Source organism: Raphanus sativus, chromosome 3 (genome assembly GCF_000801105.2).
Source record: "Raphanus sativus cultivar WK10039 chromosome 3, ASM80110v3, whole genome shotgun sequence".
Lineage (NCBI taxonomy): Eukaryota > Viridiplantae > Streptophyta > Magnoliopsida > Brassicales > Brassicaceae > Raphanus > Raphanus sativus.
Genome location: NC_079513.1, coordinates 2,844,321 through 2,866,537, shown reverse-complemented (window position 1 = coordinate 2,866,537; position 22,217 = coordinate 2,844,321). Strand labels below are relative to the sequence as shown.

At 34.1% G+C, this 22,217-nt stretch overlaps 4 protein-coding genes across 4 annotated transcripts; 1 reads left to right on the top strand and 3 right to left on the bottom strand.

Moving 5' to 3' along the window:
• Positions 1–263: 263 nt before the first annotated feature.
• Positions 264–2,480, top strand: LOC108844353 (plastid lipid-associated protein 1, chloroplastic). The gene is made up of 3 exons (XM_018617597.2): positions 264–789; positions 1,700–1,895; positions 1,979–2,480. Exons 1-3 carry the CDS (start codon positions 308–310, stop codon positions 2,291–2,293), a joined length of 993 nt encoding a protein of 330 aa, XP_018473099.2. The 5' UTR covers positions 264–307; the 3' UTR covers positions 2,294–2,480.
• Positions 2,481–2,669: 189 nt separating this feature from the next.
• LOC108846692 (probable transcription repressor OFP9) lies at positions 2,670–3,427 on the bottom strand. Its single transcript, XM_018619895.2, has one exon. It carries the CDS (start codon positions 3,365–3,367, stop codon positions 2,810–2,812), a length of 558 nt encoding a protein of 185 aa, XP_018475397.1. The 5' UTR covers positions 3,368–3,427; the 3' UTR covers positions 2,670–2,809.
• A 9,107-nt stretch (positions 3,428–12,534) lies between these two features.
• LOC108844874 (probable 2' cyclic ADP-D-ribose synthase BdTIR) lies at positions 12,535–13,250 on the bottom strand. The gene is made up of 2 exons (XM_018618161.1): positions 12,712–13,250; positions 12,535–12,619 (listed from the first exon to the last, which is right to left on the bottom strand). The coding sequence occupies exons 1-2, from the start codon at positions 13,248–13,250 to the stop codon at positions 12,535–12,537; spliced, it is 624 nt and encodes a 207-aa protein (XP_018473663.1).
• A 4,332-nt stretch (positions 13,251–17,582) lies between these two features.
• On the bottom strand, positions 17,583–20,747 carry LOC108844873 (uncharacterized). The gene has a single exon (XM_018618160.1). The coding sequence runs from the start codon at positions 20,745–20,747 to the stop codon at positions 17,583–17,585; it is 3,165 nt and encodes a 1,054-aa protein (XP_018473662.1).
• Between the last annotated feature and the right edge of the window lie 1,470 nt (positions 20,748–22,217).

Below are 22,217 nucleotides of genomic sequence, written 5' to 3'. Positions count from 1 at the left end.
ATGGAAAGAAACAATTAAAAAGGTTCCACAAATTTATAGATTTTTTTTTTTTAAAACAACATACAAATTTATAGATTTTCAGCAATCTCGGCAAAATATCAAATCAGTAACAGAAAACAATCCTTGCCTCACACGAGACCACATGTCGAGACTCTGACGGTTACCTTAACCACACAATACAACCTTGTTCGATCAAATTTTTATGAAAAGGGTATATATGTCATTTAACTTCCACTCTCAACGATTATAAGAAAACGTATTTCTTGAGGTCTGTGACTGTGAGTTTGTTTCTCTGGATAGATCAAACATGGCAACGGTACCTTTGTTCACCCAATTTCCCTGCAAAACCCTAATCTCAAGCCCTTCAAACTCTAAATATCAATCTAAATCTCCTCTTCTATTGCCCATTAGTTTGTTCAATCGGCGACCTCAGGCTGGAATCGCTGTTCATCGGTCAGATTTCAAGGTCCGAGCCAGTGACGTCAATGACGAGTGGGGTCCAGATTCCAAGGGCAGAGGCGGTGACGTTGAAGACGAGTGGGGTCCCGAGAGAGGAACGAACTCATCGGTTGGGGAGAAAGAAGCAGAGGAAGCCATCGAATCTGCGGAGGAGACGGAGCGGCTTAAGAGAGTGCTAGCGGATTCTCTGTACGGAACAGATCGAGGTTTAAACGCGTCGAGTGAGACGAGAGCGGAGATCAGTGAGGTGATAACGCAGCTGGAGTCTAAGAACCCTAACCCAGCTCCTAACGAAGCTCTGTTTCTCCTCAACGGCAAATGGATTCTCGCGTAAGTTTTTATTTACTCCTTTTTTCCTTTTTTTTATTTTTCCGATGGAACATATGTAGTTCCGATTTGAATGCGTCGTCAAGTGGTTTGACTTTGATAGGTCCTGCAATCTTGTCTCTTTGTTCAGTCGGGACAAAGAAATGATTTAAGTGATGGGATTTTTAACCGAACCAAACCCGCCCAACCCAACCGACCAAAATTTTGTTTAGTTCAGTTAGTTCTGTGAGAAGTTCGGTTAGATTTGATAGATTTATAAAAAAGCTTTCGAGGTGTTATTGGTTTATATATTTTGATTGATTTAGAAATCCATGTGGTATTTATAAATCTAAGTTAAATATACAGACTTTCAAATTCTTTCGGATTAGTCCGGAGGTTTTCTCTTGAATTCTTGAATTTGAGTCTTTGTAATTTTAACAAAGAAATCCATTCAAATCAATTTATGCGGCTTGAAATTATTACAGATTTGTGGGCTGTAGACAATGTAAACAATTTAGTAAGGGGTTCAGTAAATTTTTTCTTTTTTATTTTATAAATTTGAGGGTATATTTCTATGTAATTTTCTTTAAAAAAGTTTTAGGCGCCATTGGTTAATGGCCTATGCCAAGGACGGGCCCTGCTCATATACTGTACATGTTTTAGATGTTTGGAAACGGGATTATTTATACGTATTAATATTTAAAATTTGGAGGCTACGGATGTTTCATTCTGCTTTTTCTACCGGCTCCTGAGTTTATGTTGGTTATTTTAATGCATCACTATATGATAAATGATCATAGTTTCCAGGAAAATTTGTAGTTTTTTTTCCTGGGAAACTCAACTCAGATGAGTGTTTGTTTTGTAGCTGTCCTGTTAAAGTAGGATTTTTAAGTTATGAACAAAGAATTTATCTTTATTGGTAACGTATTTGCAGCTATACATCGTTTGTGGGTCTGTTCCCGTTGCTCTCACGCAGAATCTCACCGTTGTTTAAAGTGGATGAGATCTCCCAAACCATTGATTCCGACAGCTTCACCGTACACAACTCTGTCCGGTTCGCTGGTCCACTTGCCACAACATCGCTTAGCACCAACGCTAAATTCGAAGTCCGAAGTCCTAAACGCGTCCAGGTTAAAGATCGAATAAAAACCTAGAACCGCCGATGTCCAATGCCCGTTTAACTAACCTAATTGATTGTTTTGTTTGCTTGTAGGTCAAGTTTGAGCAAGGCATTATCGGGACTCCACAACTAACGGATTCGATTGAAATCCCGGAGTTCGTCGAGGTTCTTGGTCAAAAAATCGACCTCAACCCCATCAGAGGGTTACTTACATCTGTCCAAGACACGGCTTCTTCAGTGGCAAGAACTATTTCAAGCCAGCCACCGTTGAAATTCTCTTTGCCTGGAGACAGTGCACAGTCATGGCTGCTCACCACTTATCTCGACAAAGACCTTCGGATCTCTAGAGGCGATGGTGGAAGCGTCTTTGTGCTCATCAGAGAGGGAAGCTCTCTCTTAAGCCCTTAAGTCATTTTTACTCACTCATCACATCCGTACAGTAACATATATAGAACCATAAGTCTGTGTTTCAAGTGTTGTAACTGTTATGTACTTTACTACATAGTTGGGAGTTATAAATGTAATTAATTATATACATACGTAACTGAACCGTCCGGTTAAGGGTTTTGCTATACCGACAGTAAGCATTGATTCAGATGTGGTAAAGTTGGAAATTGAAATGGTCGGTTTGCATAATCTGTCACTCGGTTAGACTTTGTATGGTTTGTGAGATGTCAACACAAATTAAAACCAAAATAAGCTCAGTCCAGATCAAGGTTGTCAACATTTTGGTTTGGTTCTGCTCAGTTCGGTTCGAATTCACAAAGGAGATGCCTCAATTCCAAATTGCATCTTTGGTTAAATTTGGATAATTGTGGTTTACGATTGAGTTTATTTATTACATTGAATACCGTTCGTTACCGATCCGGGTATCTTCTTACACAAACAACTGGAAGAAACAACTGATCTTTGTTCCTTTTTTAGTTACGAACACAAGAACAAGTCAGCACAAACCTCGTAAAAGATCTCGAGAATGGCAGACCGATATTCGCGAGGATTCATTGATAGATAGTACTCCAAGAGGCTTCTAAGTTCATCTGCTTCTCTGATCTTGTTTGTTACAATCATCTCGACCATGGACTCTCTGAAATCCTCTCTTGGATCGTAAGAACATTTCTCCATTGCCATCATCACTATGAACTTAGTGTTACTGATGCTACTCTTGCTTCTTCTTCTCCTCATCTTTTGTTGTCTTAACTTCTCTTGGTGTGTGGCTTCTTGTGTCTCCCTGATCATCTGCTCTAGCTTCTCCTGAACCATGTAGTGTGTTAGGCTAGAGAGCGAACACTGCTGGTCTGAGAAATTAGAATGCTTGTCTGATTCCACCGAAGAGGAAGAAGAAGACGAAATGCTGAGTCTCGCTTTGTTGCTGCAGCACAAAGCTCTGCAGATTCTTGATTCTCTTGTTTGGGGTTTTGATTGTTTGTTCTGTTTTTTCTTATCTTTTTCTGTTTCTGCTTCTGCTCTGTTTGTGATTTTCATGTTGAATGTTAAGTCACATTATAGAAGGGGTTTTGAATGAGATGTCTGTTAACGTTGATAAAAAAGAGTTCTAGTTTATGCGAAACTGGAATTGTGGGTCATGTTCATCATGATTATGTCTTGATCCTAATTCTATTTAAAAAATACTCTATAAAAGAGATTCTTTTTAATTTTAAGTTTAAAATTAACCAGAAGGCTGACAATACATATTCAAATATTTGATGTGAACTGAAAAAAATATTAAAGGCATATTAAATGCGTTACAAAATTGTTGTCTTCAGTGAAATCCGATTCATTATATAGATCTATAGAAAAGTTTTTAGTTAAGTATATCGTTTTACTGATACACAAAATTTACTGAAAAGAAAAACAATTTAATATCTTTTTGAAAATACGTATATCAAATAAAATGTTTGAGAATAATATTAATAAAGAAGATTAGGTATGATTAAAGATATTTGAAAAGAAAAAACTAAGAAAAAGATATCTAAATGCATGTATTTGTGTGTGGTTTTGAAATGTAGGGGTGATTAATTTGATTATGTTATGATGTAGATGACTACTTTATTTTTGTTGTTGTTGGAAGATGGGATATCTCTACTTTATATTTTTGAAAAGTGTTTTTGCTAATGTGGAAAAAGTGATCTCTATATGTAATACTTATCGGATCTGCTGATAAACTTAACTTCAGTTGTTTAGCAAAAAAAAAAAAAAACTCTTAACTTCAGTTTCGGTTCACATGACTGCCGGTGGATTCTTTAACTTCAGCTTTTGTTTCTTACATTTTCCCAAAGATCATATTAAGATTTTTGAATAGTTCATAGATAGTTTTTTTTTTGAAACCACTAATAACCAGCAAGATAGTTCATAGATAGTTGTTATGGGCCATACATGATTTCACTAGAACCTTTATGATGGACATGTTTCAGGCTGTATTGTGGTAATAACTGGTTAAACTTGTTATATACAAAATATATAATAAGGCATAAGAGAGAACGTATTGTTGTTGTTGAGTTGGAGACAAGACATGCTTTATCTTGCTGGCTTGTACATATATACCTCATATTTTGCTTTGAGGCTTTAGACTGTTTTAAAATACCGCATCTTTATTGGTAGATAAACACTTGGGTTTTCAATACTTCAAATAAATATTGTCAATAATTTGGTTTTAAATGAGGACATAATGACATACTGATAGTACAAAACCAAAGACCACTGGTCTATGAAATAAGAAGAAAGTAAAGATCTTAACCTGAAAATAAGATATATGAGATTTGTTGTAAGAATTAATATTAATATTTAGTATATATTTAAAGTTGCAAACGAATCCAAAATTCACTGCTCAATAATCTTTTACAGTTATAGCTTATATTTCAGGGCTAATCACTTTTTGAAACTCACACACACACATATATATATTGCCTATCATAAGAATTTACCAATAAATCTTATGATTTACCACAAGTGTCAATATGGTTTTCTGAAAAAAAAATATATAAATATATACATATATTTATTTACCATAGTTGTCAATATGGTTTTTTTGTGTAGTATAAACAAATGGTTTATTCTAAAGAGTTCATTTACCTTACCGGTTAATAAAAAAAATATTAACAGATAAAAACAAGAGAAACAGTTTTGAAACAAAACAAAAGTAATGCCTTCTACCCCAAAGTAGTGAAAAAAACAAAGCAACCACACTCTAAATAAGAGCCAAAAGTTGCTTCAATGTTGTTCTCTTGCGATTCTATTGGCTGTAATGTTGTTCTCTTGCGATTCTATCGTGCAGCCAAGAGAAACAGTTCTACAAAATCAAAATATATAGAAATGAATCAACTTAAAATACATCATTTTGGCAACATAGAAACAATTCGAACTGATTGCGCGAAAAAAAAATATTTATCTCTTAACGGCTAGGACAAACTCGATTGTAGACTGTGCTTCTAGTTTACGAGACCTTTTTTGTAGCAAGGCTAGTTTACAAGATCTTTAATCATGGTTTATTGTTATTCTTGATGACTATTGTATACAAACAAATTGAATATGGGTTTCCCCTATATATACATTTTTTTGAGGTTTTATGTAGTTATCAAGTTTAACGTTTTTAAAGAACAAGTTACCCAACAACAAAAATGTAATAAATGTAATAAAAAAAAACAAAAATGTAATATCCAGTTTGTATGCAGTAAATGAAAAAGCTTAAAAATTGATTTGGTTACCTATGTTGTCAAAATATACTTATTTTTTTGGTTATCAACTATTTAAAACTCTAGAGTTAAGTGTGTTTGAGATGAAATAGTGAAATGATGAGTGATTTATCTCAAAATAACTAGCGATATCGTCCGAGTGAAAACAAATCACGGAGAAATATCAAATAGTGATTGTAGGATTAGTAAATAAAATTTTCGAGTCTCCAAATTAACACACCGTCTGTCGCACAGAATATAACTCACATGTTTAGTGAGCAGACGTGGAAATCCCACTAGTCGTGGGCAGTCATGGCCTTACAAATAGTATCAGAGTCAACCCCAGACGAGTGTGGAATCAGTGAAGGCTCAACACTAACATGGATAACGATCTTGAGGTGCAATGGAGACGTTGATTTCTTTGAGAAATGGTGAATTGTAACATCCCAATTTGTGATATATGGAAAGGCTTAAAAAAATTGATTTGACTATCTATGTCATCAAAATGCACTTACCTTTTCCGCCATCAACCATTTAGAATTCCAGAATTAAGTGTGCTTGAGCTGAAGTAGTGGATAGTAATCAAAACTTTCGAGTTTCCAAAAAAATTAATGCACCGTCCGTCGCACAGAATATAGTCCATAAGTCGAGTGAGTAGACATGGGAAGCCAATTAGTCGTGGCGGTCGGAGCGTTACATGTGGTATCAGATCCGAACCTATACGAGTGTAAAATCAGTGAGGGCTTACACTAACATGAATAAAGATCTTGGGACACAACATAGACGTTGCTTTTCTGAGTTGGGGATGAATTATAATATTCCAGTTTATGATATATGGATAAAGTTTAAGAGAATTGATTTGGGTATCTATGTCATTAAAATACACTTACATTTTTGGTAATCAACCATTGAGAACTCCAGAATTATGCGTGATTAAGATGAAGTAATAAAATTAGGGATGACTTATCGGAAAGTGATTTGCGATATCGTCCAAATGAAGTTAAAGCGCAAAAAAAATGTAAAGTGATGATTAGAGAGTCAGTAAACAAAACTTTTGAACATCAAAAAAATAATGCACTGTCACAAAATGAGATCCACGGGATGAGTAACAGACGTAAGAAATCCATTAATTGTGGACAATGGGAACGTTACAAAAAGAATATGTAATAATTGGAGATTAGCCCCAAAAGATGTTACACCGCTGGAGAGAATCACTTTGTGGAGATTTACGAGTCTCTGTAGGTTCTAGAATAGAGTCTTTTAGGGATTTTGTCATGTGACAATATACATACGTTTATTTGTTTTGGTGGTGAATTCTTAATTAGCCTGATAGACTCAAAAGTGAACTTTAAGAACAAAAAAAAAAGAAAACTTTAAGAACAAGGAAAAAAATTGATTAGTTGATCTAAATACAGTCAGTAAGTACTTTAACAACTTGTTAATGTGACAGTTAAACCACATGTTGCCATTATGGTCCATACTTTTTAGGGTTTTTGATTATCTGTTACATCTTCCTTACCATATTTATGATTAGATCTAAAAAATTTCTTTTGATTAATTAAAAAACTTTAGCCACGCTTCCGTCTAATAAAGCTCCCAGAACGGAAGCAAACTTATCCGAAGCAAATCAAAACAAAGAGTCAGATTGGATAATACGGTTTCCAAGATGTGTGGTTAGACGTAGACCAAAAATAAAGCTTGGTTCTTCAAAGTTACTAATTAACACCATTGCGACACTTGACAATTATAATTATAAAATTATTACATGTGTTAAAATACATATAAGTAAATAAAATCGATCTTATCTTTTTTAAAGATTAAACCAAAAATATTTAAAATACTGTTTAATGATAATGCTGTTTTTCCTTTATTCAAATCCTAATTTAAAAAGTCATAACCAAAAAAAATTGTCATTTAAAAACGATTTAAAATTTTTTTTATTAAACCGAAAAATGTAAAAGGCTGATTAATGCTAACTTTCCTGTATTCAAATCCTAATTAAGAAGTTCATAACCCAAAAAAAATATTTACATATAAAAATGATTTAAAAAAGTAAAAGTAAATAAAAAGTAAAGATAACTATGAAAGAAATAAAAAAACAACTGTAAAGAAATATTAAATGCTAATTTTTCCTTTTTTAAAAAAATCAAAGACTGTTTAATGTTAGTTTTACTTAATTCAAACCCTAATTAAAAAGATCATAACCCAAGAGGAACAATGATTAATCACATCTATATATAGAACTAAGCTCTCTCATATTTGTTCTCACAACCAAAAATAAGCGTTGCTTCAAGAAATATACAAGGTTAGGTTTTATATCCCAAACTTGGCATGTCTTTCTTTAATACGTTTAGTTGTGATTATTGTTATTGTTGTGTTCGTCCTATTTTTTATGACTTTTAGTTGTGATTATGCTTATTTAATACATTTATTTATGTTGTGTTGGGTGACATAACGATCGATGTTATGCTTATTATTTCTGTGTGTTTTAATTATGCTTATTTATTATGAATAGATCAGTTGAATTAAAAACGTTCTTACCGTCGTAACATAGTACGTCTTACTAGAAAGTGGGAGGCCAGAAATTTAAATAAGAATAATGAGCTTATGGGAATGAATTTTCTCCTACTCGATGAGAAGGTAAATTTCTTTTTAGTGAAAAGTTTGGAGAAGAACTACATGAAGGAGCCGTCATTGAAATCTAAAATTTTAATGTGCAAGATTGCAATAAAAACTACAGAGTTTCAGTCTTTCAGATCATAAATTTCAGATCATAAAGTTTGATTCTTCAAAGTTAGTAATTAACAAGATCGCGACACATATCAATTATATATTTAGAATTGTGACATGAGTTAAATAACAATTTTCTTTTAAAAAAAAACAAAATTAAAGAATTTTAAAAGTTAGTTTTCCCTTTTTCAAAAAGTCTTAAATAAAAACTGTAAAGAAACAAATATTTCCATATAAATAATTATTTAATAATATATGTGGGTTTAAAATAATTATAAGATACATAAAATGTTGTAAGATCATTTTGTTACAGATTAAAATATTTTAAAAATATTCTTTTTCTTATAAACTTCTTATATAAAACTTGATTCTTCAAAGTTTTCAAGATCACGACACATGGAAATTATATATTTAGATATAACATGTGTTAAATAAAAAATTTCTTTTGAAAAAAATAAACCAAAATAATTTAAATTTTTTTTGTCACTACTATTCTTTGTATTATATTTTTTGGTAGCATTTTACTGTTATCTTATTCTTCATGAATAGTCATACGAAAATTAGGATGTTTTCATGTTTGGGTTTATATGTGTTTGTTCATACGGAAATCAGATACATATTTGATATTTTTTTCAAAGTTTGGTCACTAAAAATTTATTATTATTATTATTATTATTATTATTATTATTAACGCCTAATTGATCTTTATATGTGTTCGGTAAAAAATCAAAATTTATGCATTATTTTATCACATTTTATGCTTTACTACGTTGTACTTTTCTTATAGTTCATTTTAGTTTAGGTGTTATAGTGGAATGTAGCATCAAGACACAATGAACACGAAAAGTTAACTAAACTGAATTAGTTTAATAAAAGGTATTTATTGTTATTATAAAGTGATAAGCAAAGTATTTGAAAAAACAAGTTAATAAAAATATTAAATTAAGAGCATAAGAATGGGTATGACGTTCTCTTTGACTCGATTGACTCGATTCAACTTTCTAATTCACTGTATTTCACTCTAATTCATATTATCGAGGTTGGGTTTGATTTAATTTTCGGCTCTACATTTTTTTTTAGCTAATCTTAAATACAAAGTTTCTAATAATTGCTTATGCACTATAGTTACAGAAACTTATATATCAACCAAAATTTACATGCAAACAAATTTTTATTCCTTAAATAAGTTTTACACAATATATATAAATATGCTCCATTTAGGATAGAAAGTTTTTTAATTTTTATGTTTATCTTGAAATTAAAATATCAATCAAAATCCGTGCAACGCACGGGTCCTTACCTAGTTTTAAATAATGCACAGTTCGGTTAAACCTACTTTCGTAGTTACAGAGATTAAAGGTTTCTTTTGTGAGCCGCCCTATCAAATCCATGTTCGATGATATGTTATGCACTTTGCTGCAGACCACTTATAACATTTTCTTTGCATTAATGATCCGTTATTCAAACAGCTGGATCAATGAGGCTTCCACAAATTAAAGATATTTACAATGAATATATTGAATAAGGAAAAAATAGAGATCACCAATCTCACTTGTTATTTTTCGAGATTTTTGATATTTTTATATTTTTATAATAATTTAAAACCAATATCTCATTATAAAGTAGATAGCTTTATTTTCATTATTTGAAAATTTATTATTTTAAACTTTCTATAAAATATAAATAGAAAAGGTATATGCAAAGCGTGTCAACCGTACATGTTCAGAAAAATTAGGATACATGAAGGTCAACAAGATATGGACTAATGCTGAAATTGTTCAAGGTATAAGCAAGGCATGAGCAGGTTGCAGGTTCCAGGAGATGTAGGAGATGTGATAAAGGCATTTATATGTTTCAGAGTTTTTCAAAGTGTTTTGTCACTCAAGCAGGGAGAGATTGAAAAGTTGTTCAAGTTGATGATACTTGGTGAAGGGTAAGTTTAAAACGATTGTTAGCTAATACGCTTGAGTTGTAAAACTCAGTGAAAGTGGGGAGATTATTAAGACGAGAAGTCTGCAGGTAAATGAGTTCAGCAGAGATGTACGGTTGCACAAGTCATAAAGTGAGATGAAATGTCGTCATCAGGGGCGAACCCATGAAAAAAATTATATGGGGTCATAGTATCAATAAAATACAAAAAAACAAATTAAAAGGATCATTGAGGGGTTTTGATCCCAGGTTTATGGGTTTAAAGGCTGATTTCCTAACCAAATGCACCAATGTCACTTAACGAATATAGATTGCAAAATTTAAGTTCATAAACTTTTGTGGTGTCAGATGACACCATTACTCATCACCTGGGTCCGCCACTGGTCGTCATCGTATTGGTTAGAGTTACTAATTATGATATGATAAAGATAAAATATTGTAGAAGTTAGAGATAATGATGAATCAAGAGATTTAGACTTATCAAGATTAAAAACATTGGTTTGCTCTAGAGGATAAAAAGGATGAAGTTTGGAGAGTTTTCTTTAAACGTTTGTGGAGTTTAGAGAAAATTGTGAGCTTCTGAGAGGTTGAACAAGGTTTTGGGGGTTGGACACTTCATGAATTTTGGTTGTAAGATTAAAGTTGGATAGATTAGAAATTGGTCAGTGTCGTTTCACAGGTGAGAAGTCGATTCAATCGGATTAAACAAGTATGTAATGATTGTTTAAGGAATTTCTAATGAAAGATAACTGTTTGGAAGAATCAACTTGTTCATTGGTATTTTGTGTTGAATCGTGGGAGTGAGGCCAAAGCACGGAAAAGTTCATGTAGTGATTACAAGATCAGTAAACATGATAATGAGCCTCCAAAAAATTAAAGCACTGTCCGTTGCACAGAATGGGGCCCATGGTCGAGTGCGGCTGTGAGAGTTATGTGAGCGGTTTGGGCGTTACAAGTGGTATAAGAGCCGAATTCAGACTAGTGTGGAGTCGTTGAGGACTCACACTAACATGGGTAACGATCATGTGGTGCAACGGAGACATTGTGTTCTTTGAGAGGAGGTGAATTGTAACATCTTGTTTTGTAGTATATAGAAAGGTTTAGAACAATCAATTTGGCTACCTATATATGTCACCAAAGTGAGTTTACTTTTTCGGGTACACATCCGTTTGAAACTCCAAAGTTAAACACATTTGAGCTGAAGTAATAGAAGGATGAATGACTTATCGGGAAGTGATTCACGATATCGTTCGAGTGAGACCAAATCACGGGAAGCTGTCATGTGGTGATTGTAGGATCGGTAAACATGACTAATGGACCTCTAGAAATTAACGCAAAATCCATCACATGGAATGGAATCTACGGACCAAATGAATGGACGTAAGAGAACCATTAGCTGTGGACACTCGGGGCGTTACATATCTAACCACAATCAATATAGAGAATGTACATCGGTAGACAGACAACCCTCCATAGAAAACAAAACCATAGTCGAACTATGAACCTGCTGTCCAAGCACCAAGCAACCCATTTGAACTATATAACCTCCTAAAGCCCATTTGTTTTGTTCTCTAACTTTAATCGAGTTTAGATCTTGTGTCTCAAGTTGATCCTAATGTTGATCGGGTTCAAAGTATGGAACACTATCATCTCATCTCTACTGTTGTTAACTATTCCGTTTTGTTTATCTCAGTTTTATATGTTTCCAAAATATATCTTATCGTTATGTATCATTAGTTTGCCTAAATTTCAATTTCATATTTTTCTTTTTTCGATAATTGTGAGGATCCGGCGAGGTCAACCGACTAATCCCACGAGATCCGCAGCAACCACGTATTCTTACAATTTAAGTCAGTCCGGATGGCCAGCAAGACTTGAACCATGATTTCGCAGTATTGAGTTTTTATTTACCTCAAGTGCCACTTGACTACCGCCACCGATACAATTTCATATATTTACATTTCACTTCTATTTTTAGGAGTATTAGTTAAGATATTGAAAATGAATAATAAGTATTAATGTTTTTAGAAATATGATGATGTTGAAAAGGAACCAACAATTTTCGGTAAAGTTATTTTATTTTTCTGAACTTACAAAGCAATTACTTGCCACACACACAAAATTAAATTACAGAGAATAAAGGAGATCAGAAATCCTCTTTAAAAAAATAGTTATTGCCTCTTATGACAAACTATCAATACGTAGGGATAAGTATGCATGCATGAATGAAATCGAATAAGTTAATTAATCATAGGAGTTTCCAAAAAAGTATATATTTGAGAGAAGGATTTGATTTGGAGTTAATCAAAGTTCTTCCAACGCCTAGAAATTTTCATCTTCAGCCTCTAACTCCAATAACCTCTGAACGATAATATCCGATGCACTTGTAACAACCTCCGATAAATTCCTATAATGCGCCAAAAAGGTTGAAGAAAATGCTGAGTTACAGAAGGTTCAATAGAACATATATATTTGTATATAATGGACACTCAGAATTACCCTTTATCGGAATCGAACATAAGTCCGACGATATCTCTAGCTTCTTGAAGAGCCCATCTAAACCGTTGGATTTCATCATCAGGACATCTCACCCTTTCGATCTCAACATCGAGTTGTGAAGGTTTGATGTCAAAAAATATAGGTATGATCCTTTTCTTTGACTCCATTATAAGCGCAAGCTCGTGCAAACATGAATAAGAATGGCCATAGTTGGGAGAAAAGACGGTTACTGCGACTTTAGAAGTGAGAATTGCGCCATTGATATGATCAAAAATATGATCTCCAGGTTTTAAAGTCTTGTAATCCAAGAATGGACGTAAATTACGGGCTTTGAGATTGTCGTAGAGCAATGTTGCGAGGGTTTTCTTTGTGTCAGTTCCTCTATGGTTGATGAAAACATCACACAAAGCTTTGGGGGTTGATGATGAAGAAGAGGCCTTATGGTATGTGTATGTATTTGTGTATATATCCAGAGAATGTTTGTTATTTAGCTGAATGGACTTGGATTGTTTTATGAAGTCAAAAAGCCTAGAGATCATGGCTTTGTTTGGTGATGAAATAAGATAGGATTGTTGGAATGATTAAACGAGGCTTTATGGTGTGTGTTTGTGTAACTATGAATGTATGTATTTGTGTATATATACAAGGTTTGAGTCTGTGGGAACTGTGGTAAAAGAGGACGTAGAGGTCATGGCCTCTTCAACTAGTACAGTTCTTGATCAATAGTCTTGTGTATTTACATTTACCTTAGATATGTATTGGCGTCGTCTCATATTCTAGAACAGCTTTTGCTTGATTCTCTATCTGTCTTTCAAAACTAGTATGACTTCATTGTCATAGCTTGTATGTATGTCGTTTTTAATAGGAAACCCTTTTGTCAAAAAAAAAACATAAGGTTTGAAGTACGATTGTCGTGATCTAATGGGCTTGAATCGGCCAGAAGAAGACAAATGAGAAGAGGTAGTTTGAACAATACAAGAGGAATATTTACTAGACGTTGTCCGCGTCAAGAAAAATAGTTCTGGCAAAATATTATTTATTTAAAATATATTATGCATATATTTGCTCTCTAGCTACTATACTTTGGAAAGAAAATATATAACGACCCAATACTCAATAAGAATTTTTTTTTTCTCAATAAGAATTTTCGTATACATTAAAATAGTTAAAATAGTTTTTTTGCGAAAAAAAAACTTCTTATTATTAATCATTTTAAATGATGAGGTTCTGGCTTGAAATTTAAGCAATAATAAATGTATGTAAAATATTAGTAGCTGTAAAAGAGTTTATACATTTCATATTTAAAAGTATTGTGCATATTAAACGTATTTTATAGAGGACTAACTAAATTAATAGTTAATACCTACCTGTCTACATACGTGGATAAGTAGGGTCGATTACTTTGATATTTTCATTTGTGCATGCTAAATTACTAACTATTAATTTGATAAACAACAATTCTACGTGAATAATAGTCATGTGTGAATGTAAGTTATAAGAAGAATGAGGAAAAAAAAAAGAACGAGGAATAAGAAAAAAGTTTGACCATTTCCCGTCAAAGAAGCTACCGATGTGCTTGAAATTTTTTATTTCCTCTTCTAGGAGTTAAAAGAGTAGAGGACGTACTTCAAGTCTGAGAACTCTTTCCATACGATATTAATAAATGACTTTTAACGCATTTAGTAAACATGGATTGATATATTTTTTGCTACACTTAAAATTGATATAGTTAATTACTAACTAGTACTCAATATTCTTCTTCTATTTTCTAAAAGTAAATGTTTTCTTAAGAAATCCACAAAAATACATTTACATTTTCTATAGTTTATATCCTCTCTATTTCTAAATAATTTTTAATTTAGCATTTACTAGTGCTAACTCCCGTGCTAAGCACGGACCAGATATTATTATTATCTTATCATTATAATTATAACATATATATTAAAACTGATGTTATTTAGTTAAATTTCCTTTTTGATGTTTATAACTTCTAACAGCCCAATATGGATTCAAAATGCATGTAAAATGCTTATTGCTATAGCACAAGTCCAATTAAAATATTAACTTTACTTTCATAGATAATCAACGTGTATTTAGCTTCTTCTCTTATATATATATATATATATATATATATATATATAAAATTTTTTTTGTTTCCTCATTTTGCTTATTTTGTTTTTCATTTTCAATGCTATATATATATGCTATATATATATATATATATATATATTATATATATATATATATATATATCCAAAAGTTTTTGTTTTGAGAAAATGTAGAAAAACGTATGCATGAAAGACTAACCTGAAGTTAGATCTTGATCTAGAAGTAGTCATGAGTCCTTCTCATTTTTGTACCACGTGAGTTTCTTAAGTCCCATTTTCTATCTTCTTATTATCACCACATTTTTTTTCTTGTGGTGCTTCTGAAGTTGATTTGGGACTTGTAAATGTGCTTTACGGTAAGTTTCTTACTTCCCTTCTTTGAATTACCACGACCACAATAAATAATCATGTATCAGCAAATTGAAAACTAAATTAATCCACTTTAAAAAAAGAATTGACCTAATTTATTAGGTTTACCGGAAGTATGTAGATTTTTTACACCCCAAAAAATTTATGTAGATTTTTTAACACCAAAAAAGTATGTAGATTTTGCCAATATCTAAAAAAACAAAATAAAATATAAATAGGATTTATGATCTTAGGAGAAATTTTTTTTAAGGAGAATAAAGTTTATAAAAAGTAAACATGAAGGAAATTATGATTTCAGTCATAAAATTAAGAGTCAGAGAGTTATTAGCAAACAAACCGATAAGCATTCGTTGGTGCTTTTCTTCAATCTCTAGTTGGATCTTCTGGTTTGGTCTTGACTAAACAGTTTATGTGCATTAAATTTCATAATGGGTGCACGTAAAATTGATTTGTGGGGCTAAAAAGCTCTACCAAATGAACTCTAATTATAAACAGATAAAAAGTTAAGAAATACCTGAATCGATCATCAATCCTCGTGTTTCTTCTCGTACCCCGTCCTCGAGTGAAACACAGCCAACCATACATAAGAAAAAAATTCATCGCAACTCCAAAATCATTAAAAGTTTCTGACGATAAAATAGAAATGCAAAATAACTCACTATTCATTTACCAAGTAAAAAAAAAAATCAGTCCTCACGTTTTAATATTGATGGAGTGGTTTTTGATGGTTATTTCTTAAAGAGCCAAAAAGTAATACATAAAGATGGTGGCCTGGTTCGTATAACCACTTATCAGTTTGCTAGTTAGTATAAATTTTTCTTTTAAAATACTTTTCACATGTCAATTGTTTTTTAATTGCTTTTAAATTTTTTTTCCACATGACAGTTTTTTATTGGACGGGTAACTTTCACTTTAGTATATAAAGGATTTTGTTTCATAAAAAATGTCATTCTACATTTCAATGCAATTTATATTTATTTTTTTAGTTCAATATTAATTGCATATACATTGATCTTATAAATAAATTTATTTACTAAAATATTATTGGTTAAATAGATAAAATAAATGAAGACATAAATGTGTTTCAACAATTTTCTTAATATGTGTAAAATAACATTATTTATGAAACGGATAGAGTATTAGTTAATAATAATAAATTCTAAAATTTAAGAAATTAAGTTAAGTTAATTGAAAAAATATTAATTTAGTATTACCTAAAATTTGGTAAATACAATATAATATATTTCTCATTAACACTTATATATATATATTAGTAATTTTTTAGGAGATTTTTTTAAAAACTAAATTGGCAAATATTTGTAAGTTTTTAACTGTACATATCTCTTATATATTAATTAAGAAGCTTCATGACATGTGAGATATAACATTATTTGGTCTATCTAAATATATACTACACTTCTCATTAAACTAAACATAAACTTAATTGTAATCTACAAAAATAAACTTCATTCTTCCCTTAAAAAAATCTATGAAATTATCTAATATAATTAAAATATATGACAATTAATGATTTTGAATAAGAAGATTTGATGTCTATCCTCTATCAATTTGTTTAAAAACTTATATTATTAAGATAAATTAAATAATCACATTAACCATATAACAAAATTTATATTTTTTCTAAATGTTATATTTTGATTTTTCAAAGAGAATATAAACTAATAAAACAGTGAAAATTCCCACATTGAAAGTTTTGTGAACAGTTACTATTTTTTGTTAAAATAAGATAGATGATCATAAAACCATATGAGTAGGAACTCTCATTTAATAAATATTTATATTAAAATTATGTATGTTTTAATATAGTTTAAATTAAACTATATACCATATAAAATACATAAATATTTAACTTCATTTTTTATTTTGTAATATGCATCATATATAACTTGATAAAAATTAAATATTTTACAATTTTAATAATTTTATTAAATTAATAAAATATATTTAAAATATATTTAAAATATTTTTTTTTCATATTATATATTATTAAATAAATATTTTATAAAATATCACACTCCGTTCGGGACATAGATTGTTACTTAGTTTTAAAATAAAACATGATTGATTGGGCTGTAAAATATATATTTTATATAAGATATATATTTTAGTTAATTGAATAATATTAATTAATAAAGTAATATAAGTTATCAAAGCTTACTATTTTTAATTTAATATGTAAGGAGATTTTATGTTATTTATTTTTTAAAAATTAAAAAGTATTCGAAACTACAAGAACCTATCTATAAATAATAAAAAAAAATTTTCAAACGTCTGAACTCTATAAATAGAGGTGGTGCAAAGGAACCGGTACAAAGAGTAAACAGAACCAAAACAAAGAAGCTAAAAACATCAATACAGTCTTAAAGGAAAGATTTAAAGATTGACGTTTGCAGCCTCTCTCTGTATTCGATCGTGGAGCCATGCTGGTCCTCCCAAAGCCATGTAAGACCTGAACCTGCCATCTCGCAGAACACTTCGGGCGATATCGCGTGCTATGATATTTGTGGACTGAGATTCATGTTCGAACTCCACCGATTGGAAGCTTTCTCGGAGCTTGTCAATGCTTCTGAGAAGATGACGAAAGCGTGGCCAGTTCACAACATTGACAATGGCTTGAAACGCAGATAACAAGTCCAAGCCAATGATAATGTGAGGAAAGCCTAAGTCTTTTAAACTTTGCATCGCCCATATTGTACATCGAAGTTCGGCTTCGATCCTGTTCGGGGAACTTGTGAGGGCATCTCTCGCGTGATGCAGAACATTGCCCTGATGATCTCTTGAGATCCAAGAAACCCCTATCAAAAATGCTGCGCTCCTCCAGTTAGCGTGAATGTTACACTTGATGACTCCTTGCTGTGGCCTCTGCCAAGAGTCCGTAATCACTAGTCTGTCCGGTACCACAATGATTGGTGGTGTTGGAAAGTTGATGGCTGTCCAAGCTGCCTCTTCAGTAAGAGCTTGATTGATTATGACAGTAATGGACTCCTGCACCCCTGCATATAGAATCGCATTGCGGTTTTTCCAGATGGACCAAAGTAACCAAGGGATCGCTCTGTTCTTCTCAGTGCCAATGTTTGCCTCTGCTGTCAATTTGATCGCAATCTTGACGTTCTCCAGTAAGCTTCTAGGAGGTTGCGTGTCGGCTGGGAAATTCGTCACCTGCAGTAAGTCCTTAGCTGGTTGACATTGGAAGAGTACATGATTGATAGACTCTGTATCAGCATTACAGAGCTTGCAGGTCTCGTTTACTTGCATGCCACGGGTATTGAGTCTCTCTGCAACAGCAAGTGCCCCAGAGACTGCCCTCCATAGAAACATTCGAATCTTCGGAAGAGTTTTAACCTTCCATATCTTCTTCTTCAGGTCTATAACTTCCTGGGCTTGTTGCGATCTTTGCATTGTGGGATTCTTAACAACGTTTGCTGCAAACCAGTAGCCGCTTTTAACCGTGTAGGCTCCCTGATCTGTAAACGCCCATATGTCTCTGTCCTCAACATTCCCTGGAGAAATTTTCAGTATTCGACTGACTTCATTGGGAGGGAATAAACGCTGTAGTATCTCCTGATCCCATTGTCCATTGACGTTCAGCAGAGATGAAACCTTCCTGTTGACCTCAATATCTCTCTCTTTATTCACTGGTAGTCGTGGTGTGGAGTCCATGATCCAGTTATCAGTCCAGATAAAGGTATTCTCTCCAGTACCTACCGATCTGTATAGGCCTTTCTTGAGCAACTCCTTCCCAAAAGTGATGCTTCTCCAAGCATAAGATGGTCTGAAACCTTTACTACAATCCAGGAAGTCTTTCGAAGCATAGTATCTCCCTTTGTAGATTTGCGCTAGGAGGCTGTTAGGCTCATTCATCAATCTCCATGCTTGTTTGGCTAATAAAGCCTGGTTGAAATCTTCTATGTCTCGGAAGCCTAAACCTCCATTATCTTTTGACATGCAAAGTTTATCCCAGGATAGCCAATGGATCTTGTTTTTATCTTCACAAGCATTCCACCAGAAGCTTGCCATGGCACTCATGATCTTTTGACAGTGGTGTTTGGTTAGTCGAAAACATGACATCGCGTAGACAGGTAGTGCCATGGCAATTGATTTTAAGAGGACCTCCTTCCCGCTCATAGACACCTTCTTAGCAAACCATCCCTTTAGGCGCTTGCTCGGTTTCTCTCCAATGAAAGCAAGTAATTGTTGCTTGGATCCACTAAAACACTCTGGGAGGCCTAAGTATTTCCCATCACCACCCTCCTTGTCGATACCGCTTATCTCAGCAATCAGTCTTTTCATGATCGGATCAACATTCGCGCCAAACATTATTGCCGATTTCTGGAAGTTGATGAATTGACCCGAGGAGTCTCCATACAACTTCAAGCATCGCAAAAACTCTTGTACTTCCGGAAGGTTGGCTTTGCATAAGAAGAAACTATCATCAGCAAATAAAAGATGTTGAACTGAAGGGCATTTGCGAGTTAGTTTCATGCCATGTATAGCTCCTCTTTGCTCAGCTCGGTTCATCACGTGTACTAGGGCCTCTGCGCAAAGTATAAATATAAACGGAGACAGTGGGTCGCCCTGACGAATGCCGCGTTGAGGCTGAATGTGTCCATGAGTTTGCCCATTAAGTAGAACCGTATAAGAGACAGAGCGCACACACTTCATCACCCAATCAATCCATGTTCTCGTGAAGCCCATTTTCTCAAACAGAAGCTTTAGAAAATCCCACTCAACTCTATCATATGCCTTTGACATATCTATTTTTATCGCTATGTACTCCTCCTTGCAGTTAGGATTCGTTTTCAAGCCATGGATCATTTCATGCGCGATCAACAGATTGTCGGATATCAGTCTACCCGAAACGAAAGCACCTTGGGTGGGAGAGACTATCTGAGGCAGTATTCTCTTCAACCTAGCACACAAGACATTGGAGATAATCTTGTATACGACAGAACATAAGCTTATCGGTCTCAAGTCCGTGATCAGTGTTGGATTCGGTTTCTTAGGTAACAAGCAGAGCTGAGTGAAGTTCCAGTCTTGTGGCAATTCTCCTCCAGCAAAGAAATCCTTCACCTCTTTTGTAATCTGAGCTCCAGTAATGTTCCAATAGCTCTGGAAGAACTTCCCTGTCATCCCATCGGCTCCTGGCGCACTATCACTCTTGACAGCCTTCACTGCTTTCTTAATTTCATTATCAGAGACTGGAGCTGTGAGAAGCTGATTCATCCTTTCAGTGACTATAGGGACAAAATCTTCAAGCAGCTCTGAAGCGTCAGCAGGTGAGGCAGAGTGAAAGAGATCCTCAAAGTACTTCACCGCGATTTCTCCTTTTTCATCTTCAGGGAAGTGTTCAACCCCATTGTGATCCATGAGCGAAGATATTCTGTTCTTCATCTTTCTCGTTTGAGCCCATCCATGAAACACCTTTGTGTTCCTATCTCCTTCTTTGAGCCAAGTGTTCTTACATATTTCCTTCCAATAGGTTTCTTCCTCCTTGTAAGCACCTTCTATCTCCACTTTCAGGTCTCGCATACGATTCATGTCTGGATCTTGTTTCGTCTCCTCTTGATCCAGATCCCTCCTCAGTTTTTGAATTTTAACTTTGGAGTTGCAGTCAGCTTCTCTCTTCCACTTCGCCAGCTCTTTCCTATGAACGTATGCGGTCAGATACCAAATTTGCTCCACTCGCATTTGGTGCATTCCATCCTTTGCGCACAATCTCCATCACTTCTGGTTTAGTGCACCAACGCTTGTCGAAACAGAAACGCCCTTTGCGCAACTGTGAGCTCGTAGCGAGACTGGTTACAACCGGTCTATGGTCCGAGCCCAGCTTCTCTAAATATGTAGCATGTGCTCGTGGGAATAGGCGAAACCATTCTGCATTGCCAAAGGCTCTGTCCAAACGGCACTGTATCCACACCGTTTCTTTGACACCATTGGTAATAATCTCCCTCTTACCGGCCCATGAGAGAGAGTTCCCGGAGCTTGGAACTTCTCTAAGTCTACAATCTCTGGCCATGGATCTGAAAGGATAGAAAGAGCTCTCTTGGCGAGTAGGACCACCAAGTTTCTCATCGTTGTTCATCACTTCGTTAAAATCTCCAATCAAGAACCACCCTCCTTGTCTATTTTCACCGATGCTTTTCAATGTATCCCACACTGCTTGTCGATTCTGCCGAACCGGGTCCCCGTATACAAACGACATGAAGAAAGCCAGACTACCAATCTTCACCTTCACATCTATGATCCGATTCGATGAAAATAATATCTCAACTTCATATGTACTTCTCCAAAATAGCGCTAGCCCCCCACTGAGTCTCACTGGATCCACCATATAAGAATGGTCATAACCCAACTTACTCTGGAGCTGTCGAACGTGGTCACTAGAGTTTTTAGTCTCTAGGAGAAACAAAAAATCCGGGAAATGCTCACGACACATTTCCTCAAGGCGTCGAACTGTCGAGTTGCCTCTCAAACCCCGACAGTTCCAACTGAGAGCTGTCATTGAGGACTGGATGGTTTCTGGTGAACCATCAAACCGCCAGCATGTTTGGAGATTTTTGACGAGACTTCTCCATCCTCGTTTGCTTTCTGTTTCATTAACCTGTCCTCATGACTTTTTCGAGGCTCATCATCTTGCTCCTTGCGTTTTTTGGAACCCGACGTAGCTTGTCTCTTCCATGAAGAGGGCTTCCTAACTGTCGTCTTTGCACGAGCACTTGACGAAGATGAAGTAGTAGGATTCATTCCCATCGAAAAGACTCCCATCGTTCCCATTGGCAAGTTTTGATGCTCACCAATAGGGTTGTGAGCCTCCAACGTTGGGATGAGTTTTGACAACGGGGTAGTGATGCTCTCCTTAGCTGCTACTGCGCTCCACTGTTTCTGTGAGGCAATCAAACTTCGAGTACCCCTTGCCTCATCAAAAGATTGAGGGCCTGGTGTTGAGGTTCCTACAATCTCTTGTACTCTGTCTTCCTCATCAGATGGAGGTTTGTAGATTTCACCTAC